This window comes from Lagopus muta, chromosome 4 (genome assembly GCF_023343835.1).
Source record: "Lagopus muta isolate bLagMut1 chromosome 4, bLagMut1 primary, whole genome shotgun sequence".
In the NCBI taxonomy this organism is placed as follows: Eukaryota; Metazoa; Chordata; class Aves; order Galliformes; family Phasianidae; genus Lagopus; species Lagopus muta.
This window is the reverse complement of record NC_064436.1, coordinates 15,075,129-15,099,481: the sequence shown is the minus strand read 5'-3', so window position 1 is coordinate 15,099,481 and position 24,353 is coordinate 15,075,129. Positions and strand designations below refer to the sequence as shown.

Here is a 24,353-nt window from a genome sequence, read left to right as displayed (position 1 = left end):
GTGGAAATGAATTGCCAGAAAAAGCCCGAAGTAAAAAATGTTGATAAAAGGTGTGAAAATGAAGCAGTTTTAAAATAGCTACTACCAAGTTTGTTTGCTTGTTAAAGCACTGTAAAAGCCATTTGTTAAGCAAGGGCATTCATGCTCAAGGAGGGATAGAACTGGCGCTTATTCAAGAAAAGAGGTAAGGTCTTTCTAGTAAAATACAAGGAAGTAGTTCTGCTCTTTTGTAACTGACTTTTTATGTAACGTTGTAGACTCATTCTTTTTTTACCATCACTCAAAAGTCTACTGGCATTAGTGTTGCTGTGTTTTTGTTTTTTTTTTTTTTCTTATGAGATGGAGGGAACCGCTTCAAACATTAGATATATGTTTTCCCCTCAAAAGATTACTAAGTATGAAAAAAGAATAGCTGTTGTAAGATGCAAGGTTGTACGCTACTGTCAGCCACCACAGTTATTTGTGTTATACTGGAAGATATTCATTCTGGAGCAGCCCATCAGGGTGGCCAAAGGTAACTCACTGGAGTCCAGCGTGCAAAACCTCTTGTGCAAGTTGTGCATGGTTCAAGTAGTTGAGAACCCTATATGGTAAAGCTTTCCTCTTTGTAACAGAAAACAGATTAGTCATTAACAAGTCATATGTTAATGCGCTAATTTTACCTCCATTGTAGTAAGAACAAGTTTGCCCTTACAGATGGGATTTGTAACATGTATTTTGTGACCAGCGACCAGTTGCTACCTGATGAGTGCAGGCAGCGGACCACAGGGATCCAGAGACAGAGCAGATGCACAGCAAAAACATGACTATTTTTGTACGAAAACCTTACTGAGACTCTCTTTACTATGCCTGCTTTTAAGCTTGAGACACTAAGCAGCTGTAAAATTACTCTGTCCTTCATGCTTAAAGAAGGCTTTCGCCACCAGTACCACCTGTAATACCATATTGAACATTTAACCATTAAGAGCATAATAAGGAATTTTTCCTTATATATGACATTTTCATCTCCAATTATTGGAGAGTTCATTCTGGAGATTCCCACTGTCTAAGCTCTTCACCTGCCAGGTATCAGCAAGTCTACTTGAGAAAATATTGTTTAGATGGGTTTCAGGAAGCCAGTACTTAAGAACGCCAGTCATTACTGTGTTAAAGCCATTAAGATATTCATGAAAGATATTCAAAAAGCCTACAGGACCAAAGCTTTTGCCCAGTTATGTACTGGCTTACGCTAGGGACAGCTGACACTAAAGTACAGTCACTCTGATGCCAAAGATGTCTGAATTATAGCAGAGGAAATCAAGACTGAGATTGCAGAGCAGCTACAGTTCAACACCACTCAAATTTTGTACAAAGGCTTTAAATACGTAAACAAAAGGCACCAGACCACACACAGCTGGTAGGGGAGCTGTTTATGGGTCAGTCACTTGTATCACTCATGAAGTATGACTCTAGTGCCTGAGTTACTTCAGTAGCTGCGTGTGATGCTTCCTTTCTCTGTGAAGATGGTGCTTAATACAGTTCGCTCTATCAGCTGCAGTCTGTGTCAGAGACCAGAGAGCAGGAACAGTGGTGAAATATCAGGGCATGGCTGAAAATAAAATGGCTGCCAGAACTGCAAGCAAGAGCATGACTTTTGCTTGTTTACAGCAGCAGCAAGGTTATATGGGATGCCTTAACAGCTACATCCATTTCTGCAATGGAGTTCAAGTCACTGAAGCGTTACACTGCAACTCATCTCAGTCAGCTATGCTAACTTGGCTAATAAACTATTTTCCATAAAGTAGTCAATTTCTATTCTGGCAATAGAGCTGCTTAAAGCAAAAGAGGAGTGGCTTGTTTTAACAAGTGCTACAGTACCGCCGTGACTGGCTTGAAGCATTCAGTATATATGAATGTACACTGGATCTTGATGATGTCCAAGACAGATCAAAGAAACTAGTGACTGAGCTGTATAATACATAATAGACACTTCCATTAGATCAAGTAGATGAACAAGGATAACTGATAAGCTATGCAAATTCATCAAGTAGATTTTTATCTTTAGAGTAGTAATATCCAGTTTGCATATTCTTCTGTTTAGATCCTTGACCAAAAGGATTGTATGCCAAGTACCATGGCTTAAATAAGCGCTTAGTATTTGTTTCAAGTTTGCAACAGACAGCACTTAAGCAACCTCAACATTAGCCCAATATCCAGCTCACACAGCACAATTTCTGCTGTTTCTCATCCCCAGCATGATATGCAATCAAGATGTAGATTTCATTCAAAACAAACCAAGTGGAAATGGTAACATGTGCAGCAAGACATTTTCAAGGGAAAGCTATGTAAGTCCTTGTATATTCTACCACTTGATACTATTATCATTAGCATCATCCTATAAGCACAGTCCGTTATGTACAGCAGTGTGCAATGAGACCATTCACTTAATTTCAGCAAATGGCAGAGCCATTACACTGGTATTTTCTAAGATTGTTAGTGGTATGGGAATCTAAAAAAAATGTTTATGCTTGTATTAGTTTATATGAAAGAGACCGTACAATTTTCATGGTACATCAACAAGATGGACTAGTATGCCAACTAACCTCTATTTTAATATTTAAATTATAACAATACAATAACTAGAAAAGGTCAGTGCTTCAAGTGACAAGCGTTGCCACTTCAATTCCAATATTTTTCCAAAATAAAGATGCAATTAGATCTACACTTGAGCATCAGTAGTGCAATACAGTATCCTTTCCTGAATAAAGGAGCTGAGGTTTATCCACAATAAAAGCTTTAAATAAGGTAGATTGTTGCCATTTATATATCAATTCTGTATGTTTTGATATAAAATATATTGGGAAAGCTTAAACTGACTTATACAATCTACATTTGGCTAAAGCTCCACATAAGCAGCATCAGTGGAAATGAACATCAGAGGTGTACTTAATATGAAACACTTCCAAAACTACTCAGCAACAAATGACAGAAGGTTGGCTAAGAGTAACTGAACATCTGAGGTGTGTACCAAAAGAATGGACCCTGTGCACTATTTTTAGTAATGGAAACACAAGATTTAGTCCACTTCCATTTCTCCAGATGGTTTGGTCTGCTGAGAATTGTCCTTCGCTGGATCAGGTCCTGTTTCAGTGCTGCTCTGTCCATTCACTGGTCCATTATGTTCACCATTAGCTTTTGACTGCCCATCATTGGGAGGTTCTATCTTCGGTTTGGGCTTGTATATAATGGGATTACAGAAGCTATCCAACTCCTAGTTACAACAAAAGTGAGAAAACAAGTTATTTGGTGCCACAGGAGCTGCATGAAACTTGAACATCTCAAATTTCTTTCATGTCTGTAATGACCAACATGACATTTTCAAGGACTAGACTTCTATCAAATCTAGAAGCTTAAAAGAAAGAAGTTTCTGATTTGTTAAAATCCTACAGTAATCAGTTTTATAGCACAACCAGTGCCATAGCTCCAGATGTTTTCAGCTATTCAAAGGTATTGCTGTAAGGTGAAGAGCTAGGACTGAATGCTAATAAAACTGCTGTTGCCAGCCCTGTTCCTTAGAGCTTTACCATCTCTGCAGGCATGGTATTCTAGCTCAATACAGAGGCCAAAATCTTATTCAAGAGAAGCTTACTAGACTGCAACACATATGACAATTTTTATATGTATTTTTTTTTTTACCTTTGATTTTGATATTATTTCTGCCACTTTGACAATGGGATCTTGAGTTAGGCTTAGTTTGTTCTGTGCATTCATTTTGGTGTTCAACCAGTTCATGGCCTCACTAATGTATTTTTCAACTTTTTCCATCTCAGCAGGATCTAGGTGATCATATTTTTCATCCTAGGGAGAAAGATGTTTTTAATCAATTACTACACAGTTCTAAATCAATTAAGAGCTTAATGGACACAACTGAGTACCATTACTACAACCCACTAGAAATTAATGTTTTTAAACAAGGGTTTGGTATGAAGAATAACTGTAGAACAAAACACGGGAAATTTTAAGGTATGTGAAATTTTGAAAGGCACACTGCTTAAGCACAGCTGTGTCATAAAGTTGCAAGAGAACACACAGACTCACCTGAATAACCCCAATGTATAACCTTTTGGGTTATGGAAGCAAGGATAACACTGTGGTAGGCATTTCAGGTGGTACAAGTCACCATAAAGAACACGAGTGTTCAATTCACATTCACAAAGAACAGTGAAAAACAGTTTTAGAAGTTCTCAGGACAGTAAGCACAAGTCATTTTACAGCAGCTTAAAAGTTAAGTCCTAGAAAATTTTTTTTTCTTTTAGAACATATACACAAAAAAATCCTATAGTCAAATTCAAACACCCAAAGATCATTCCACGCTTCTACCTTATTTTTGTATGCTTCTACTGCTTTCATAAGGAGCTGAATCTTCTTCCCCAGTTCATTTAAAACTTTTGGTCTCTCCTCATGTTCCATGTATCTTTCCTGAATAGGCTGTCCAAATTTCTGGAAACATAAACCAAGTGAGATACTGCAACTAATTCATTTTCCCAGAAATAAAGATCTTGACATAACACAAGTTTCTTTTACTTTGGTCAAGGAATAAAAATGGAATCGTAAGCAGCATGGCTTTTCCCTCCTCCTCACACCTATTCAAGAGTTAATCCTTGCACTTTGCTGTAGTGCAGTGCCACCACCACCAAAAAAACCCAGAAGTCTAAATAAACGATTAGTGCTCTGCTGTTTCTTGGCAAAAGAAAGCAAAAAGAGCATTTGTTACAATGCACTTGGAAGAGAAACAAGACAATCTGCAGGGATGGTTTGAATTTTAAAACAGTCAGAAAAGTTATATTTTTATTTATTGTCTGTTTTTCCCCTTCTCTTGAATACTGGTATCCAGGCATGAAGGCAGTTGCCCTTATCAAGTTTCCATCAATGACCTCTCCCACAATGGAAAACATCACTTGAGAGGAAACAGTTAGAACTAAAGCTAGAGACATAGCCTTGAATAACCAAATATCCATTCATCACAATTTACACTTGCCCACAAGATTATTTAAGTTTAGAAGTACTTAAGATGGGCTTTTTTTGGTCATTACCAATCAAACAGTATAGTGGAAGTTACTGTTAAAGCATGCATTAACCTTTACCATTTGGTGTTAGACCAAAACTTCTGTTTTATTACATAGCTATTGAAGACCATCATAAACACTGAAACCAGAGCCATCTGTTTACAAGTGCAGTTCTGAATACTTGGGAGAACAGTCAAATACTGAAAAGCCTCTTTCAGTGTGTAGCAAGAGCTACAAAAAATTCTCACAGTGATCAATTTTACCATTCATCACTAGCCACTGTCAACTTCAGCTGACCATCTTCATATTAGAAGGACAACTGACAGTAACAGTATTGCTAGTTCTATGTATCCCTAGTTCTACGTATTACATTCAATCACGCAACTAAATACCATCCAGGTACAACCTGCATGTCCGTACTGCTGTGTTACTGGATTTATCCAGTTCACGTGTAGGCAGGCACACACACACCCCCCAATAGAAGATATGTACTTACACCAGCCACACAACATGCATATACACTATTCCCCTTCCCCTCTTTCTAAAGAGCTTGAAGCCTTACTCTTAGTTCCTGGAGCTTATCCATGTACACTTGCTTTGGCTGGTCCTCTCCATCTTCATAAAGCCAGTTTTCTGTGTCTTCCAACATCAAGGTCAGCTTGTTTGTATCCTATGAAGCAAGTCAGAGACACTATCAATTAGCAAAGAACAAAATGTGTTGCTGGGTAACCAGGTAATTCATGGAGTATAGACTTTGAAACTGCTACTGCGGAATGGCTGTTTCAGAAAATTGTTGCCTATGTACCAGACACTTCCACAGACAGCCATTAGAAACATGAATGTTTTTTCAGTTCTGCTTTTGCAAAAGCCAAGTGTACCACTTTCTCTTTTACTTGGGTTTCAGCAACACACCAGGTTCACCACTCTTTTAAGTGGGGAATTAATAGTGTTTTTCAATAAATAAAATGCAGATAATAAGCACTCATTTTTCTGCCCATTTTCGTATTTGCAATTCAAATGCCAGGCTGATGCATAATTAACTTCATTTCTGAAGTTAATTCATTTCACATTGAGACAAGTTCAATAGAATCCTGTGGCCTCCACAGATATCACTCAAAGCTTTTGTTAGAAAAATCATTTTCCAATAGCTGAAACACACAGGCGAATCTTACTTCTTCAGTGATGAATTTCTCAAAGACTCCGCACAGTTTGTCTCTGAAGTCATACACATATTCTTCAACAGCATTCTTAGCATCATTCCTTTCTTTCTCAAGCTTGTCTTGCATCATCATTTTCCCCTAGGGTGGATGAAAGCTTAGTTAAAACTAAGAATTTCAAGTATCAAAATGAGCACTTGAGCTTGAGCATGACTTTTCCCAAACCACAAAAAGGACCAATATTGATTTAATTTTCTCCTCTGTGTAACTTATCCTCACCTCAGGAAGAACTGAAATGGGAAGGGGATGGGGGCGAGAACTGTTCACATTCAGAAGCTGTTTGTGAAGTGCTTCAGCGTAAACGGATCAGGTAGAAATTATAGTCTGACCATCACAAAAACAGAAGTACTGACGGGTTTGGAAGTCCCTAAGAGTCATTCTGCTCTACAGAAAACTTATTCCCCATTTTAGTCTTTGCACTGACCATCTTTCAGAGAAGATCTTAAATGAGTGCAATCTTTGCAATGGGAGATAATACCTGTAAAGGTGTTGCAAATACAGGATTCCGTGGACAGCAAGTGTTCTACAGGCAATACTTTCCAACACTTTTCCTGCTGATAAAGCCATTAAGGGCAAAAACCTGATCTAGCCAGCCACACAGCCTTGGTAGAGCACAAAAAACAGTCTGCAAATGCTAATCATGACCCATTCAGGTTAGTCAGTAACAATTAGCATTCCTATAACAGACTGTGCAGCCTTTACTGGAAATCCTAGGAATTTCTTGCATAAGAAAGGCATTGATTGTTCAAGGTAAGAACAGTCTAATAGATTACATTCAGATGTGGGTAATTAAGCACTACTAGTAAATTGATTTATTGTCCCAAGAAAAAGACACCAACTAAAAGTAGGTAAAAATCAAAGTCCTTACTGAAGGGAAAGCCTCAAGAAATTCTAAGGGTGTGCAAACAAAGTTATTATTGATGTTAATATGAGTAATCACCTGTTCATCCTTCTTACCTCATTTTCTATATAACAATTGATAAGATCTTGTCCCAGTTGCCTATAGAGGCTTGCCTGGATAGGTAGGTCAATACTCTTGACTTTTGTTTTAGCCCTTGGCAGGGTTGGATGATCTTGTTTGTCTCCAGAAGAAGCCTGTAAGATTTTCAATTGTAAGGAACTTCAAAGAATTACAATATTGCTACACTTATCCACAAAGAAGACAAAAATTACTAAGAGCTACAAATTAACTGCATGCAAATGAAGCACAAGCATCTGCTATTCAGAATCACCATTATTTTACTTTTGAACCAAATTGGTGAAATTTAATTTCTTCAAGTAATGTGAAGTACTGTTCGAAAAACCTAAAGACACTGCATGTTCTTCTCCGAGATTCTCAAGCTTCCCTGATTTTCATTTTCACTTCAAACCTATGTTAAATCAAGGAAACTTACTTCAGAAGTTGTGGCTTACAACACTGAAAGGGAAGTGCTAAGGTAGAATTTCTCTGCTCTTCCAAATACAGTCCCTACGAATCACAACTAAGGAGATTAATGGAATACATCTGAGAATATTAGGCAGAAAAAGGAGACTCTAAGGAAAACAATATTGCGTTTCCTTATCAATGCTGAATACATACCTTTGTTTCAATTCCTGCATTTTCGGTTTCCTCGTCTGCCTGGCTCTGCTGTTCAGCCTGACTTTTCTGAGCACCTTCATCTTGATCAACTTGCATTTTATCCTAGACAAAGAGTTGCATAACGGAATGCACAGGTTTGTGGTATGATTTAAGACTGATGTCTATCAAAATACATCACAGTCTTTATGTGCTCAATTCAGTCTCAACAAGTCTTTGATTTAGTTAATCAAGCATTACTTCAACAGGCATTTTGGTAACGCAGCATCTCTGTTTAATTTGAGATAGAAACAGAAGCAATTTGGCTTTCCTTCTTTAATCAATTATGATGTTGCTATCCACAGAATTATATTAAGCGCAGGGAATACTCCATTTTAATTTCGAAATAAATACATATGAAATACATGCAAATAAAATTCTAGAAGCACAGCACCATCACAGGCAGTAACTACAGATCCTGTAAGGAACAGCCAGAACGTTGAACACATAACATTTCCCCCAACCCTTAAAAGTTATAATCTAAAACAGAAGTAATTTAATAATTTTAAGTGTTGCCTGCACTTGTCTCACAGGACCATGGAAGTTCATTTCTGTAGTAGCCTTTCACAGCACGAGACCAATTATATTTATTGGTTACTCCATGTTTCACTTGAATTTATCAGTAAGTAGTTCACTGCCTTATTTTAGATTTGAGAGTCTTCAAAGACATCACTGTAATTACGAGAGCTGATCACTTGAATTAGTTCAAGTTCTCCAATTCCCTGTTGTCACTGCAAAAACTTTTAATAACATCCTAATAAATAAGTTTCAAATTTTCAGAGTGACTATTTGGAAGTACTTGGAAATCCAAGGCATCAATAAATAGTGAAGAGACTGAGGAGTAGTCAAGATATAACCGAAGTAGTCTTTGACTTCTCACAAAGAACTAAACTCATTTATTTATACACCACATATGCATAAAACACTATTGTTAGTTTGGTGAAATACTAGCCAACTCTAGCACAGGTGCACGTGCTGCAGGTTAGTTGCGTTAGTTAATTCGGCCAAGTTTTAGTGATTGAAGTAGGAAGTAAACAGGCTACTTTTACCAAAGTTAAGCATTCTCATTGCAGAACAGAACTTCTTTACTGTTCTTACTGTTCACACAGGAAAGGCAATAACCAGAAGGAACTACCTTGCCTACAAGCAACTGGGAGTGAGGGGGTATGGGAAATACACATATACACTACAAACCTCATCCTCAGAGTCGAGGGTATCATCCTCAATAATGAAAGGTAATTGCTGACAAGCATCATTGTGAAACAGAAGATGTATTAGGATAAATGGAAGTAATACAAACCAACAAAGCCTGAGGAGGGAAGTGGTTACCCTTGTACTGAACACAGTGTACTTACTAAGATTAATAACCTTGACATGCAGCATGCTGATAACACAAAATGCCAGCTATGTCAGTTCCAGGCATTTCACTTCCAAGCAAATGTCAGATGCAAAGCACTTATCCACCAGGAACTGCCAGATACCACTGCTGGTATGCCACTCCCAGCCACAAAAGCACTCTCTGCCACCCAGTCCTAACACCTACCATGTCAGTCTAGGAGCTGACTCTTGCAACTTTCAGCTATCTACCTGTAGTATGTAAGACACCAGCAAAGAAAATGATCCTCCTTACACTAGGATGGGAGAACTGACAGGCAGAATGCTGTGAGCAGGCACTTCTACAGCAGTACAGTATTGACTAGCAGTGACATAATGATGTCTAAACCACTAATTTCTCCAGTATTGATGGCAACACTATCACACATGTATTTCCATTAACTTCCCCTCAAGGCTTTTAAGCCAGTTCGTAAGAACTACCTATAGACAAGTACATACAGCATCCTAAGTGAAAGAAGGCTTATGAAAAAAATACCATCTGTTCTTTAATCAACAAAGATGTAGTACTTGGAAAAAAAACCCACACCTTTAGAATTCATCCGTCAGAACACATTAACTGTGCTGCCATTTGAGAGCAACACAGTAATACCAGGACTAGTGTAGAGATGCTAAAAAAAACAAAGGAAGAAAATTTCCCCTTGGAACCCACTTGTTTTCATAGTTTTGTTTTCAAAGTGCCAGGTCACCGGTATTTTAATAATACAAACAAACGTGTTATATAATTGAAGAAATCATGTAAGCATGAAAAAGAGCATACAGCTTTTGGAGGTGAAATCATAGCAATTTCCAATTATCATCTCTCTTGTCAGAATTACAAGGACTGTAGATATTTACAAGTTTACATACCAGCTCATCTTCTCTGCCTTGGTTCTTAGTTGATGACTCAGTATCCATCGGTGCATCATTGTGATCTCCCTCGACGTTCTGCCTTTCTATTATGGAAGCATTGGCCACGCTGAAAAGGCCATGAATATTGACACGCACTTTAACTTTCACTTTGGAGTTGTCACCATCATGCTGGGGACCAACATTCTGAATAGTGAAACGCCCTTAAGAAAAGAGATCAGAAAATTAAAAACAAAAACAACGCAAGACCACCAAAACCACAACTTGAAGGCTAATTTAAATCACAATGCGATCGAAATAAAATTTATTTTAAAACTTCCTACCTAGTTTCCAGTTCTATGACAAAAACTGAAGCTAGACAAATTAAAAACTAGTCTGTCACTTAGTTATGTTGTACAGCCACAGGACAATGTCACTATTGACAGAAAAATCAAGATAACGCTGTAGCAAGCGTTAAATCTCTCTGCTACCTTTTCTAACCATCACAGTAGAGGAACTATTCTGCGACTCACCTCAAACCATTTATTTCACCCATTTAACTCTGGCTTACTTACACTAACTTAGCAAAGAAAAAACTTAACAGAGAAAGGTCCTGGATTTAGTTACCCTGATACACTGGACATTTGGAGACTGAGCAGCCCATTTATTGAGGCTTCTGCAAACAGTTAGGTTTGTATTTTGAAAATTGCTGCAAGTTGAGTGAAAGTGATGCAGACTGCGCACATACAGATGAGAATGCTCTTTCCTAAAGACGGGTATCTTGCAGACACCCAAAAAAGTACTACCAAGTTTATATCTGACTCGCAAGTCAGCAAATAAAATCACGAATCAGTTTTAAAGATGCTGAGTAAATTATGAGTAAAACAGTATTAGCTATCAGGAAACTAATTCAACCCTCCAGTTCTTTGGACTCATTCAGGAAATGTCTATGTTCTAAGTACACAGAAGAGCAGAAAGTGACATAAATTCATATCTGAACAGATGAATAGCAATAACAGTTCCTTTAATGCAATTACTTCAAAAAATCTGTGCTGGTGGGTCCTGCTGTACATTTTACTGAAGTTGCAAGAACCAGACAACACAGCACTAAATTCTCTGCAGTGACATTTCTGAAGCATTCAGAAACAGTGAAGAACAGAGAAAGTAAATTTTCTAGTGACTGCTATCATCTGATGTTGATACAGTTTGAGCACTGCATCAAAGACAAGCAGGCTGTTCTCAGTTGTTCTACAGAACTGAGGTTTTACCATAACGTAGGAAGCATGGATGTAAAGATCATCAGAGAAAACTTCTTCCTTGCCAATAGAAGTCGCTTTTCTTATTCACACGTTCTTACCTATTCTGGAGTCAGGATAAGGCACTTCATGCGGATGGGTGTAGAAAGCTTCCAGGTCAAAAGGCTCTTTCTTGTGAAAAGTAATTACTTTTGAGAATGGAGCAGAATGGTTCTTGCAGAAGACTTCACATTCCCTACAGCAGTAAAATATTACGTAAAATTTAAACCACTGAGCATAATATCACGGATTATCAGCAGCCATGCTAAATAACCTATTTACTTGAAAGTTTCTGATGAGAGCTGCACATTAAAGGCCAGTGCATCTCAAGATGGACTAAACATTTGATGTCACTTAAATTAAGTGACTTCATGCAAATGCTTCTTAAATATCTTTTCAATTAAGCAGTAATTGGAAATCAAGGAAAAAAAGAAAAAGAGAAAGAACTGTTTATCAGATGACAACTTCCAAGTCTCAAAGGCCTTCTCCACAACTCAATTTTTTTCCCCTTACAAACACACCATCATACTTCTCAGCAGACATTTTGCAACTTACCCTGTTCCTTCTTCGTAAGACGATTTCCATCTCAATGTTATGGAATATGGAACAACATCAGTGATGGAAAATTCCCGCACTTTAAAAGCTGGGGAAAGAATTGCACACTAGAAAACAAAGATCAGAATTTTATTATACCCATGTAGTAAAATAAATAGCAATACAGCAACTAATTAATATCTAAGTGCATACAGGTCATGTGAAGGTTCCAGCTTACCACAGCATTTTTTAAACAGAATCTTTTTACTCTTGGCAGATAATTAATTGAACTGGCTTGGGAGATAATTGAACTGGCTGACTTTAATTAATTAAATGAACACCATTTCCCTGCTCACTGTCAGTAATGACACAATGAAATCTTACAAATGGCTTACACAGAAGTGGACCAATAAATTCAGACAATCAAATTCAACAGGTCTCTAACAGGGTCATTCCCTTTAATATGACAGTGACAAGTTAGCAAACATAATACAGTCTTTTCTGATGTGATCTGTCACCAGCTGTTCCAATAAGCAAGTAAGAGCTGACCTCCCTCTACCCACAGTGATATTTGGTTTTCCTTAGTTACAGTGCAGTAGGACGTCACAGTAAGCGAGCAATACTGAATTTTAATACCCATACCTGCAAGGCACAGCCTCTTGCAACAGCTTCGTCAGCATTTAGTGTGGTGCTTATTTCTTTACAGAAAAAGTTAGAGATCTGTTCCTTCACTGCTGGAATTCGAGTAGCCCCACCAACTATTTCTATACTGTAGATATCTTCACGGTGAAGTCCTAGAAGAAAGAGCGCGCATTGCCTTTACTTATCACCAAGATAACAAAAAGCTGTCTCTACAACAAAAATTAGACAGTCTCTTATTAACTACACATTAATAACAGGCACTGATTAAACTGCCAACAAAATCTTTAAAACCAGATTTGCAGTGAAGCACCTTAAAACCCTTATCCCTCCTGCAGGCTAAGAAGTTTACTGGTTGCACAACTCTGGAAAATGCAGAAGCAAAGCATCAAATACAGCTCATGTTGTGACAGCTGTTCTTCAAAAACACCTTGTATATGTGCACTCTCTCCCTTCTGGTGGACATAAACCCAAATGTGCATCATTTCCCTTGGCAGCCCTGTACTACTCACACCACCTCTCATTCCTCCCAGACAAGAATAAAAGAAAGCCCAAACATACCTCATCGTATGTTTGGATTAATTTTCGTTGCCAATGAGAAAAGCAAAACCCTTGACTGAAAACAAAAAATAAATATTCAACTGCGCTTGCAGGTTAACTTTAATTCTGGATTCCAGATATGAGAATGAAGTGATCTCAGAATCTCAAACAGCTGTCAGTCTTGTATGTTTTTGCTCAGCAGTTATTCAAGTTCTTACTTCCAGCATTAGTTACCGAGCCAACTCAAAAAATAAGCAGAATATTTCCCTTTTTGTTGAAGATGCTAAAAATAGGATAAAACCTTTTTCTAGGAAAGACTATTTCTCTCACTAAACAAACAAACAAAAAGAAACTGTTATTTGCACATGCTTCAAAAATTCTGAGAATAGACTGCCAAGTTCTCAGGTCAGTGAAGACTTACGTATCACATATGGAACAGGCTGGCCAGACAGTTGCTAAGTGTTCAAAGTACAGTACACTGGTTTCCCCCATCCCCATCATTCCCCTCTTTTTTTTTTTTTTTTTTTTTTTTTCCCTTTAAGAAATACATATCTATTTCCATGGCCCAACCTTTTCCATTACACAGGGTGAATGAAGGTCAATAAGTCAGGGTTGCATACGCATTTGTGCACTAAATGAGGCAGGAATGGAATTCATGCATACATGGCAAGCATATGAATGGAACTTACATTTAACTTTTCAGTACTTAGCTTTGCAATTCTAATGAATACAAAAATACATTAAAAAGATAATCATTAAAGAGATCTAGGATAACCACATTACTGATTACTTTCTAGAACCAAAGGTAGCACCCAACTCCTACTTACTAGCTTGTTCCATGGCTGCTCTTAGAGGAGGCTCCACTCGAGACAGAAGGGCTGCACACAACTGCTCAAACTGAGCTCTGCCAGGAACAGGGAAAATGTTCCATATTAAAAAGACAGCTGCGATACCACGTCTGGTCATACTTCAGTGAAAATAACGTACGGTACCTGTTCATCTTACTAGAGACATCAAGGTCATTCATGAAGCACTCTATATTCAGCGGAAGGTCAGAAGCATTTGCACTCATAAGCTTCTTTAGTTTTTCACATTCCTGATACAATCTGAGCAGTGCTCGGGGATTCTCTTTTACATTCAGTTTGTATTTTGTCCTAAATTCCTCGGAGAAGTAGTCTACCAAAGCCTCATCAAAATTCCTGCCACCTAAGAAAGGGTCAAAGGTAGCAGCTAAGACCTGCATAAAAGTGAAAAAACAAACAAAACAGAATACAAGTTATCTAATGGCATTTCTTTAGATAAAGGGATAGGTTTCATATAGTTTTAAAAGTTCACATCTTTTGTGGATGTGAACCAGCTACTGTCAGTTGCATGACAGAACAACAACTTAAAAAATAAACATGACAAATGACTCACTTCACTTCTTTTCTGCCCTCCTCAAATAAAATGCAACCATTATTATTCTAAAAATGAAAGCTACATTTATCATGCCATTTTCCACCATGCTGCAGCCTTTACTCAGTTTAGTAGCTCACTGAAGAAAAAGCAAGTTAGCTGTTTTTTAATGCTATTACTAGTCTTGTGATTCACTCTCCCTCTCTCCAAAAAACAAAAACCTCACACCACTATCATCTTCCACATGACCTCAGCTGAAGTCTACCAAAGACCAATGTACAGAAACACCCAGCCAGCAGTAGATCAAACCTCAAAGATGAAAATTTTGAAACAGGAAAGCAAATACTGTTTTGTTTCACATTTGATTGAATTTAGATTTTACATCATTATAACATGATCGTAAGAAACAGTTTAAAGCAATTCAACAATACCCCATAGGTAAGTCAATCATTCCATCACCACTCTTTAGGTGAGATTACTAGGAATGCACAACTATTTCACTGGGAAAACAAGGCACAAAAGCCACATATTTTCTCAACTGTCAAGCACTTTGCAAGGCAACCTTTGGGCATTTTGTTATTGAAAACTGCTTTCTCGCAACTGCAAAAAGGCCGGGCAATCTTGGTATTCTGCACTTCAATACTATTTGCTGTAGATTTTGTTTAGTTACAAAACTTTCCACAGAACAATATTTTTAATTAAATGCTTTGGAAATATGGTATTTTACTGCAAAGACTTAAAAACAGATTACCTTCAGTTTTCCCTTGTTAAAAGCACAGATTGAAACCTGATACGCAGAATGCCCCATATCGACAAAGACCACATTCCTCGGCTTCTCCTCCAAAGCCGGTAGATCTTGCTTGTATATCCCATAGGCTAGAGCAACTGCAAAAGAAACGTGTGAATGTCAAGGCAGAGCTGCATTCAGATGGAAAGCAAGCACTACCAAAAGAAAGGCGCTAATTACACTTAAACTAAATACTTCCATCACTCTGCTCTCCCAGAATATTTGGGCGCAAAGAGACATGACTTTCAGGCTCTATGAGTTGCCTAATTCTGTGCTGTCATTCGATTTATAGTCTTACTATCAGCTCACGTTAATTCATAACTGCCATTCAAGCACTCTGTATCACCTCTGCCAGCAGCAACTGTACACTCTGTACTTCCAAAGCATGACGTTAGCAACACACGCTCTACCCTAACTTACAATTTTTAGGATTTGTTGGCAGTTATTATTCACATATAAAGGTCACACCTGTAACTCTCCTCTGAAATTACGTTCAGAATCTTAGCTCAGCTCTGCACAACTCAGTATGCTCAACAAGAAGTTTTCAAAATAGTTTAGGAGAAACTAAGATCTCAAAACCAGCATTCACCCAGAGAGCTTGCTGAGATCTCATAGAAGAATTCATATCAATAAAAATTACATGACTGGTTTAAACCACTCCAACTTCAGTTCCCATGTGGCACTTTTTAATACTCTGCCATAGAATTCATCAAAACCGTGTAAGGGCAGTAAATAAGTTACTTCAGAGAAATAACAATCATGCTAATGCTACAACTGACAGATCTGCAACAGGCTTAAACTGTCACTTTCCCACAGACTTTACTCAATTTGAATATTTTTAAAAGCGATAACTTTGGTTTCTAAATATGATCAGCAAATGAGCCTTAAGATAAAACTCCGTAACAATGCACTCTGTGTAGAGGCACCTTTTTAAACCACACATGAGAAGTTAAACATGAGGGGGTTTTTATTATGCACTTTTAAGATCTCCCCTAAATACATTTTAATTGAAAAAACAAAAACAAAAAACCAACTTCCTCCTCACACTGCTGTGAAATTTATTTTTATTTCAGCACAGACAATAAGCTGGAAAGAAAAATCTGTCGTGTTACTGCTTGATCAAGAATTGGAAAGAACTTTACATGCAGCTAACTACAAGTTAGAAAGAGATATGGATGAGGTGATTTGGATGTAGAGCAAACCCATGGAAAAAAAATCACTCTTAAAATAAGACTCCACAACACATCTCACATAAATAATGGATTAATCGCAATCTTTCAAACAGAAAATATGCAGTTACATCTGATAACACAACATTATGGTACTATTTCATACAACAGCTGAGGATTTAGGTCAGGTGCATATCCCTGCTGGATTGATTCTGAAGCTAGTTCAGGCTTTCCTGACCTACCTGCTGCAGCTCCACGGTACAGAGGAAAGCACAGATACCCACTTCACAAGCAGGGGAGCTATTTAAGTTGCACAGTATTATGGTTACAAAATGCAAACTCTCCTCAGGGCCCCTAAGCTTCATCAGTTCACTGTGCTTCCAGTTATCAAGTTGGACTGGGCAATACAAGCCTCAATAGCTTTTTCCAAGCTCCTAATTGTGTAACAGTAGTGCGTCACAGCCCATACAGATTCAACAGTTTGTTAAGAAAACATTCACATGCGTTGCCGCTCTATTTCTGTGCACACAGGACTTTACCTGCTGTAGTTTCATTCATTAGCTTCAGACAATTTAATCCTGCAATCTGAGCAGCTGCCATTACAGACCTTCTCTCCGTGTCAGTGAAAAAACTTGGTACCTGTTTCCAAGAAATAATTACATAGGATATGACATATGGACTTCTAAATCAAAGAAGTCTGATTTACCCACTAAACAAGACTATAAATTTCAATACCACAAGAAAGTGTTATAAACTAACCTCAGATTAATAAGGCAGTCTGAATACAACAGCCAAGCAATCCACTTCATGGCATATTTTAATTAAAATTTCAAACCATGACAAAAATATGCAAGTGAAATTCAAACCTCTTTTTTAAAAAAGCGTATTTAAGCACCAACAAACCTCCATGAAGTTTTCATTCTTCCGATGAATCTGATCTCAAAATAATTATGAGCTCAAAACATTTATACACCAAAGCCAAAAGATTTGCATAAATAAGTATGCATAAATACACAGCCCCAGAAGTTATTGCTGAAGCACTACAGTATTTTTAGGTTCAGAACCTCTGAACTAAATTTTGTGCTACAACTGGGTCTATATCAAGCTGTACCATTTTACCTAACTGACAGTTCCAGCTTACAGTCGGCTGCAGTCTTCAATTCCACCAAAAATAGACAAAGCACAATCACAGACCTAAATGCTTCTAAGTGAAACTGGCTGCAGTCAGTTGCCATTTCTTCAACTTCAGCAAAGCTTAACACAGAATTATATTTGTATTTTCTATTTTGTTGGCTACCGCTTTTCTACAATGTGAAAAGCAGACATCTAGGACTTCTATATTGGGAACAAATCCCCTCTAAACCCTCCTGCCTAAGTTCTGCTGCCCCTGCTCACCCCCATGGGTGAGCTGCATAGCAAAAAAGACACCAAGCAGATGAGCCAAATAAACAACACCTTTTCAACAGACATAGGCAATTCAGGTTTCTTAAATCCCCAGTACATTATCTTCAGAGCAGTAAGTTCCAGGTAACTTTCAAATACAATACAACCAAACAGCACTCAACTACAAAATTGACCATACACTTGGGAACTTCTTTGGGACTAGGAAAGAATGCCTTTACATTAGAATATTTCTTTTCGAGAAAGCAAGATACATTCCAGCAAACCAGCCCCAATCAGCCTACACAGCATGTTTTCTCAAAGCACACTCAGCAAGTTTTCCACGTTCTCATGTATGATGACAAGTGTTATCAATTGGAAAAAATCTGTAATAAAGACCCAAGTCCTTGTCAATGTGATTTCTACGCACCACTTGTATCTCTTCCCTGTCACATTATGGCATAATGGCACAAACTTACATAAAGTTATCCATGAGCAAAATGACAATAAATGGATGACAACTTACTGAAATTACACAGTCTGCCACTGGTTTCTTCAGAGCACTTTCTGAAGTCTCTTTAAGTTTGGCCAGTAACATTCCTGTAATTTGTTCCACTGCAAACAGCCTCTCTTCATCCAGGTATCTCACCTGAAAGACAAAATTGCAATTCTCTAAGAAATCATCCCACATTAAGCACTGTAAGCAACAACGGCATGGCATTTTTCACCAACAACCATTTCTTCCTGACAAGGAGGTACACAAACAGCTTTGCCCAAGATTTAAAAAAAAAAAAAAAAAAAAAAAGCCTGAAAAGCTACCTAAAAAAATAGTATCAGCAAAACACATTTGACTTTTTTTTTTAAAAAAAAAAAAAAAGAAAGAAAAAGTCCTACCAAAAAAAAAAAAATAAATAACAATAAAAATCAAATACCTTTCCAGACATAGTGTTTCTTATCTAAGACCTACAGACAGAGACTCAAGCCAAAACGTCTGAATGTTAAGAACAGCTGTTTCCAACTATTAGTTTGGAAGTAATTTAAAAATAACTTGTTCAGATTCAATGTTGAGACAGAATTAACCTGGTTTTCAGCAACTCGGTTTCTGCATGTCCATAAGACAAACGAGATACCACGAATAATCACACACTGTAATTATACCTATGCAGAGGTAAACCTCGTAGGGTATGAACTATTAATGAGACTACAGAAAGCTAACGAAGAGAAACCATGACAGACATCTCAGAGAAAGTACCATACTTGAGCAAATGTTATTGCAGGGAAAAAGGTGCTCTTCATCTCTTGAAAAGAGCAGGTTTATTGCACAGTTTTATTCAAGCTGAATGAAATCCAAGCTTAATGCTTCTGGTACTAGTAACTGAAAAGTTTTACAGGACATCTGCAAGGGAGACAATGCAATACCTCTTCATACCACGTACACTAAGAGACACAATTATATAATATGCACCAAATGGCAAAGGTTGGAAGTGCTGGTCTCTACTGCAAGAGATGACTCCGCACCAAGTTCTAACTTACCTTTACTCCTACTGAGCCATTTGGCATCTTCTGAAGTTCGTAAGGAAGTTTGGCTCTTTCAGCTTGTATGTAAGGATCTTCAAATGCTCTTCCGTGCAGCTTTTTGAAGCCATGCAGTGTATTTTTTACATTTGTAACAATCTGTGAAAGATATTCCATTTTCAGTTATCTCTTACACGCAGACTACAGAAACCCTTCAGATAACTCCTGTTATGCTGGGCTCAATGCACATACTGAACACACTTCTTCAAGCGTCACACATCTACTGGAAAACACAGAGCGCGAAGAAAGCAGCACTCTTTTTAGATCTATGGTCTCCACCATCAAACCCAAGTTTACTTTCCCCTTTAGTAACTGTTAACTGCTGCACCTTTTATTTTAAAGGAGCTTCCTGACATCGTGTACAAGATTTGATGATTTACATATCGAAGTAACAGCAATCTGAAGTAACAAATAAAGCCATTACCTACATTCACTTCATATGAAGCTTCAACACGTGCACACACCGCGCTCCTTTTCTCTTACAATCATGCTCTAATTCAGATTCCAATTGCAAAGAAGATAAAGCCCTCCCTCCATCTATTATGTTATGAGTATTTCACCTGGATTATTTTAAGGAAAGATTTTGTCAGAAAGCCACACTAACACATACAATATTTAATTGAGCTACCAAAAGAAGATACTCCAGGGTAACCCATTTCAGCATCAGCCAGTCTAGTTTACTACCCTAAATAACGAGCTGAACAGCTGGAAACATTACCAGCAGGACACCTTCCCACCAGCAAGCTCAGGGGCTGAGCTCAGATCAATAGTGTAAAGTTTCTTAGAACTGAAGTTATCACAGCATCTGCCACGTCCTGAATGCTCATGCTACTACCAGGAGGCTCCATCACCTCTACAGCCGCTCAGCAAACCTGCTGTTCAATTTCCAGTTAACTGCACTCCAGTTTGGGGAAGGAGGCCTCCTCCTTTCAGCTTGCTAACACGATGTCTGAGTGTAAAGAAAAAGGGTAAAATCTCATCTGCTTTGGCTTTCTACATTCACAGTGGCTATTTTAAGTTTTCTAAGTATTTTCCTTCCAAAACAATTCCTGGTTCTCCTAAGCCACAAGTGAAGTTGCAAAGAATTAGCTAGCATCAGTATCAAGCTTTTGTTGAACAGCTGCTTCAACTTTTCAAAAACTGTAAGCACAGAATCCCTCCCATCCCCCACATGGAGATATAATATGGAACTGTACTCTTACTGTCACAAATGGTCAGGAAAAAAAATATCTTACTGGGAAAGATGTCCATTTCTTCCCATTCTCCATTCTTAATGACAAAACAGTTTGTAATAGAATAAAAAAAATACTAGAATTAACAGAATACTGAAGCAATAATACTGCAAAATGCACACTTGTAACAGACAACTTACTTTGCAATATCAAGTTTATTCACTACTTCTCTTTCTGAAGCTCAACAGAATGCAAGTCATGTAAGTGATATGCTCTTGTATCCCTCCTGCCCCCCTCCATCCATTTACCTGGCTCTTTGCTGCATTCCCAATGGCCCGTGTCTTGGATCCTAGAGATATACATGCTCTAAATAAGAAAGAGAAAAAAAAAATTGAGTTTTAAAAGGAAGTGTTATAAACTGTATCCACATTATTCTAAACAAAGTAAAGCCCCAAAAACTACAGTGAAAGAATATGGTTGTGGTACTAACAGCATTAGTGTATCAAGCACCAGAACTTGCTGTGGAATTCTTGCTATTTCATTCTCTGCAAATTAGTGTAGAAACTCTGGCAACCACAATTGTTCTCAAGGCATTTAGGGAATTCTTTAAAAACAGAAGTGTTCTACAGATTCTACAATAAAGATAAGGAATTAATAGTTAATTCCAGGTGACGGCTTGGAACCAAAATAGTCTGGAACACCAAAAAGGAAGCTCTGAACATCACCAGGCAAGTTATCTTGAAACAAAAACCCCAGAGTCTGACAGTACTCCATTCACACTGCAGGAGTAATTTCCAACAATCATTGTGAGACAGTAATTAAAAATAACACCCAAGCCTGAGGTAGCTGAGCAGCCCAACCCCACAACACACAGGCACTCCCAGTGACGGCCAACTGCAGGCAGACGCCCTATAGCTGCCAGTCATCACAGGTCTGGGAGGTCCTCAGCAGCCCGCAGCCCCATGCAGCTCTGTTCCTCTCCCAACCCCTTCACCAGGAGCACAGACACTGCATGGCTACTTCCCCAGCAGCCTTCCCTCTAGTGTCAAGAGGAAGAAAACCTGCAAGAAACACACATAACAAGGCAACAGGACTCCACTCAAAGCCCCACTAACTCCACCAGCAGCTAAGTAAAACTGGAGTAACTACCAAATTTTCTTTCTTCAACAACACATACTGCATTATGTCCTCCTCCTAGCACGTTCTACTCTCAGTATATCATCCCAGTGTGTTTCCAAGTACTGCCAACAATCCTTGCTTTTTTTCCCCACCCCCAATCACCAGCTCTGCTTGTACAGATTGGAAGTAGGATTTACTCCCATCTGGGAACGGATCTGCCTGAGGCCATTCATCAGTAACATACAACCACAACGCAGACCCATAAGGTTTAAATTTCACTGTTTAATGAATGCATAAAGGTCAGTGCAGCAGACTACTTCCTGCCTCCTCCCCACCTTCACCACACTGAGGGAGGGCACTGCATACACTTGGATAGCACCATCAACCAACTTTTCTACTCTATACACCACCACACTGCACACAGCCCTGCAGAAAGCATCCTGCCTTCCTCTGAAGCAAGGATCTGAGCAGGACAGGGACTGCTCTAACAGCGGCAGCTCTCCTCACCAAGAGACTGCAATCTTCTCCAAGCTCTGTTTTGAAGATGCTCTGAAGAATGGTTTTAATTACAGCTTGTGACTACACTAATTGCATGTGGTCTGAAAAAAAGTTATTAAAGATTACGAGCTATCAACCATCAGCTTTTTTTCTGCACATTGCCACAGTGTGAGACACAGCCATTTGCCCTGCATTCAGCAGCCAAGGCTCAGTGCAAACGTGTGCAGCTGACCTGCTGGAGTTCTCCAGTCAGAAAAAGCCAGGTCTCAGTTAACACCAAACAGACACCAAGGTCAGGAGCCCCAGGGAGCATTCTACATCTCCTGACATAGATAGCTTCACAACAGAACCTTTCTTTCTGCAGTACTTATCCCAAAGATGCACATCTTATAAATGCCAACAATCCTACACCTTAAATTATAGAAGATGGGTTTGACGTGAAGGATCACCAGAATGTTTTAACCATCATGACACAGTATTCAGGACTTAATGACCACTGCATTCAAGTGTGATAATGCACCATCTTCCACAAACATATACTGCTTTTAGGTAGATGCAAAGTAGGCTCTACTGACACCCCACTGTCCGCACCAGCACTGCACAGGTATCTGAACAGGCTGCAAAGCCCAGGTGCTGGCCATGCTTGTAAGGCCTGTGCAGAGAGCATAAGGAGCCCCGTGAAGCACACCCAGCACTGCCCTCTCTTTAGGAAGCTCAGTGACACGCTGTGAATAGGAGTGTCCTAGCTTGTCCAGCACTGGTTCAGGTATTTCTACTGAGCCTTACACCAACACAACAAACACCGTCGCTTGGTAAATCTGGAATTAAGTGCCAAAGTATCTGGGACACATCCTATCCATGTCAGCTCCTGGTTAACTGCAGGTCTCTGAGTGATGTAAGCTCTCCCACAGGAACAGAGAGATAAAGCGCCCAGTTACTGCACTGTTCAGTGAGACACAGAGCACTTTGGATGGTTTTAAGTGTTACATCTGCTCAAACCCTGCTTGAAATAAGACCCAATTACTTCAACAAGCTTCTGTGATACAACCATTTTAACACTGTTAAGTTTGCTTTCAGACAACAGCATTAGAAAGGGAGTTCGTTTTCTATACTGTACTTTCCCAGTGACATTTTAGAGAAAAGGAGAGAAAATCCAGACGCGTGTACCACTGCCTGTACATACCCGTGCACTTGGTGCTATCTCACTAGCCGTGCCCGAGATCACTTTCACAGCCACTTCGCAAGAGCCTCGAAGTACAGCGACTCATAAATTAGCAACGAGACGTTCGATACACAGAAACCTACGGCAGGTCAGCTTGCACATATCGCACGCCAAACAGAGCGAGGCGACGGATGGGCACCGGGGTTTCCCCGGCACAAAGTTTCAGAGCCGGCTCTCGGCCTCTCAGCGCTAACGAAACCGACAGAGGATGCCTGCGCATCCTCCCATCTCCGCTGCCCGCACAGCACGTTGCGGCCGCGGGGAGGCACGCACAGCTCCGCGCCGCCCGCTCGTCTCGGTCACACGACCGTTCGAGACCCGGCGGCCGCTCCGGAGAGAAGCGGCGGGACGCACGCACGCGAGCACAGAGCCATCGCAACGGAAACAAACAGAAACCTGCGGCGCCCACTGTGGCGCGCCGCACGGCGCGGTCCTCCAAGGACACGGAGAAGTCACGGCGAGAGATGGGGAGAACGGCGCCTCTAGCACGGCGCCCCGCAGCCCTCCTGCCGGCACCGCGCCGCTCCCGGAAGCCAGCGGCGCGCGGGGCAGGGCAGGGCAGCAGCCGGCGCCAGACCACGTTGGGGAGGCCCCGTGGGACGGGACGGCCCGGCCGGCGCCGCCGCCGCCTTAGGGAGCGGAGGGCCAGGGGAGAACGGCGGCTGCGGCCCGAGGGAGGGCGGCACGGAGCGGCGTTACTCACGGGGTGCAGCGGTCGCTGTACTCGTTGGCGATGGTCTCGATGCCGCCGCTCCGCGCCACGCCGATGTAGCAGTTCAAGAAGCCGAGGTCGATGCCGACCACAGACATGGCTACGCTGGGCACTACCCGCCGGCCTGCGACCGCTGCGCTGCTGGGACCGGCCGCCGCCGCCTCTCCCCCACTGCGGAGCACCAGCCACCAACCGGCGCCTGCTCGCCTCTGCGCAGGC

The 24,353-nt window shown here is 39.8% G+C and overlaps 1 protein-coding gene across 1 annotated transcript; it reads right to left on the bottom strand.

Moving 5' to 3' along the window:
- Nucleotides 1-292: 292 nt before the first annotated feature.
- HSPA4L (heat shock protein family A (Hsp70) member 4 like) lies at nucleotides 293-24,353 on the bottom strand. Its single transcript, XM_048941043.1, has 19 exons — nucleotides 24,126-24,353; nucleotides 20,892-20,949; nucleotides 19,370-19,510; nucleotides 18,363-18,485; nucleotides 16,996-17,095; nucleotides 15,252-15,385; nucleotides 14,098-14,342; nucleotides 13,933-14,009; nucleotides 12,569-12,720; nucleotides 11,948-12,054; nucleotides 11,455-11,588; nucleotides 10,119-10,321; nucleotides 7,842-7,943; nucleotides 7,220-7,357; nucleotides 6,218-6,343; nucleotides 5,608-5,715; nucleotides 4,360-4,479; nucleotides 3,676-3,837; nucleotides 293-3,250 (listed from the first exon to the last, which is right to left on the bottom strand). Exons 1-19 carry the CDS (start codon nucleotides 24,230-24,232, stop codon nucleotides 3,056-3,058), a joined length of 2,532 nt encoding a protein of 843 aa, XP_048797000.1. The 5' UTR covers nucleotides 24,233-24,353; the 3' UTR covers nucleotides 293-3,055.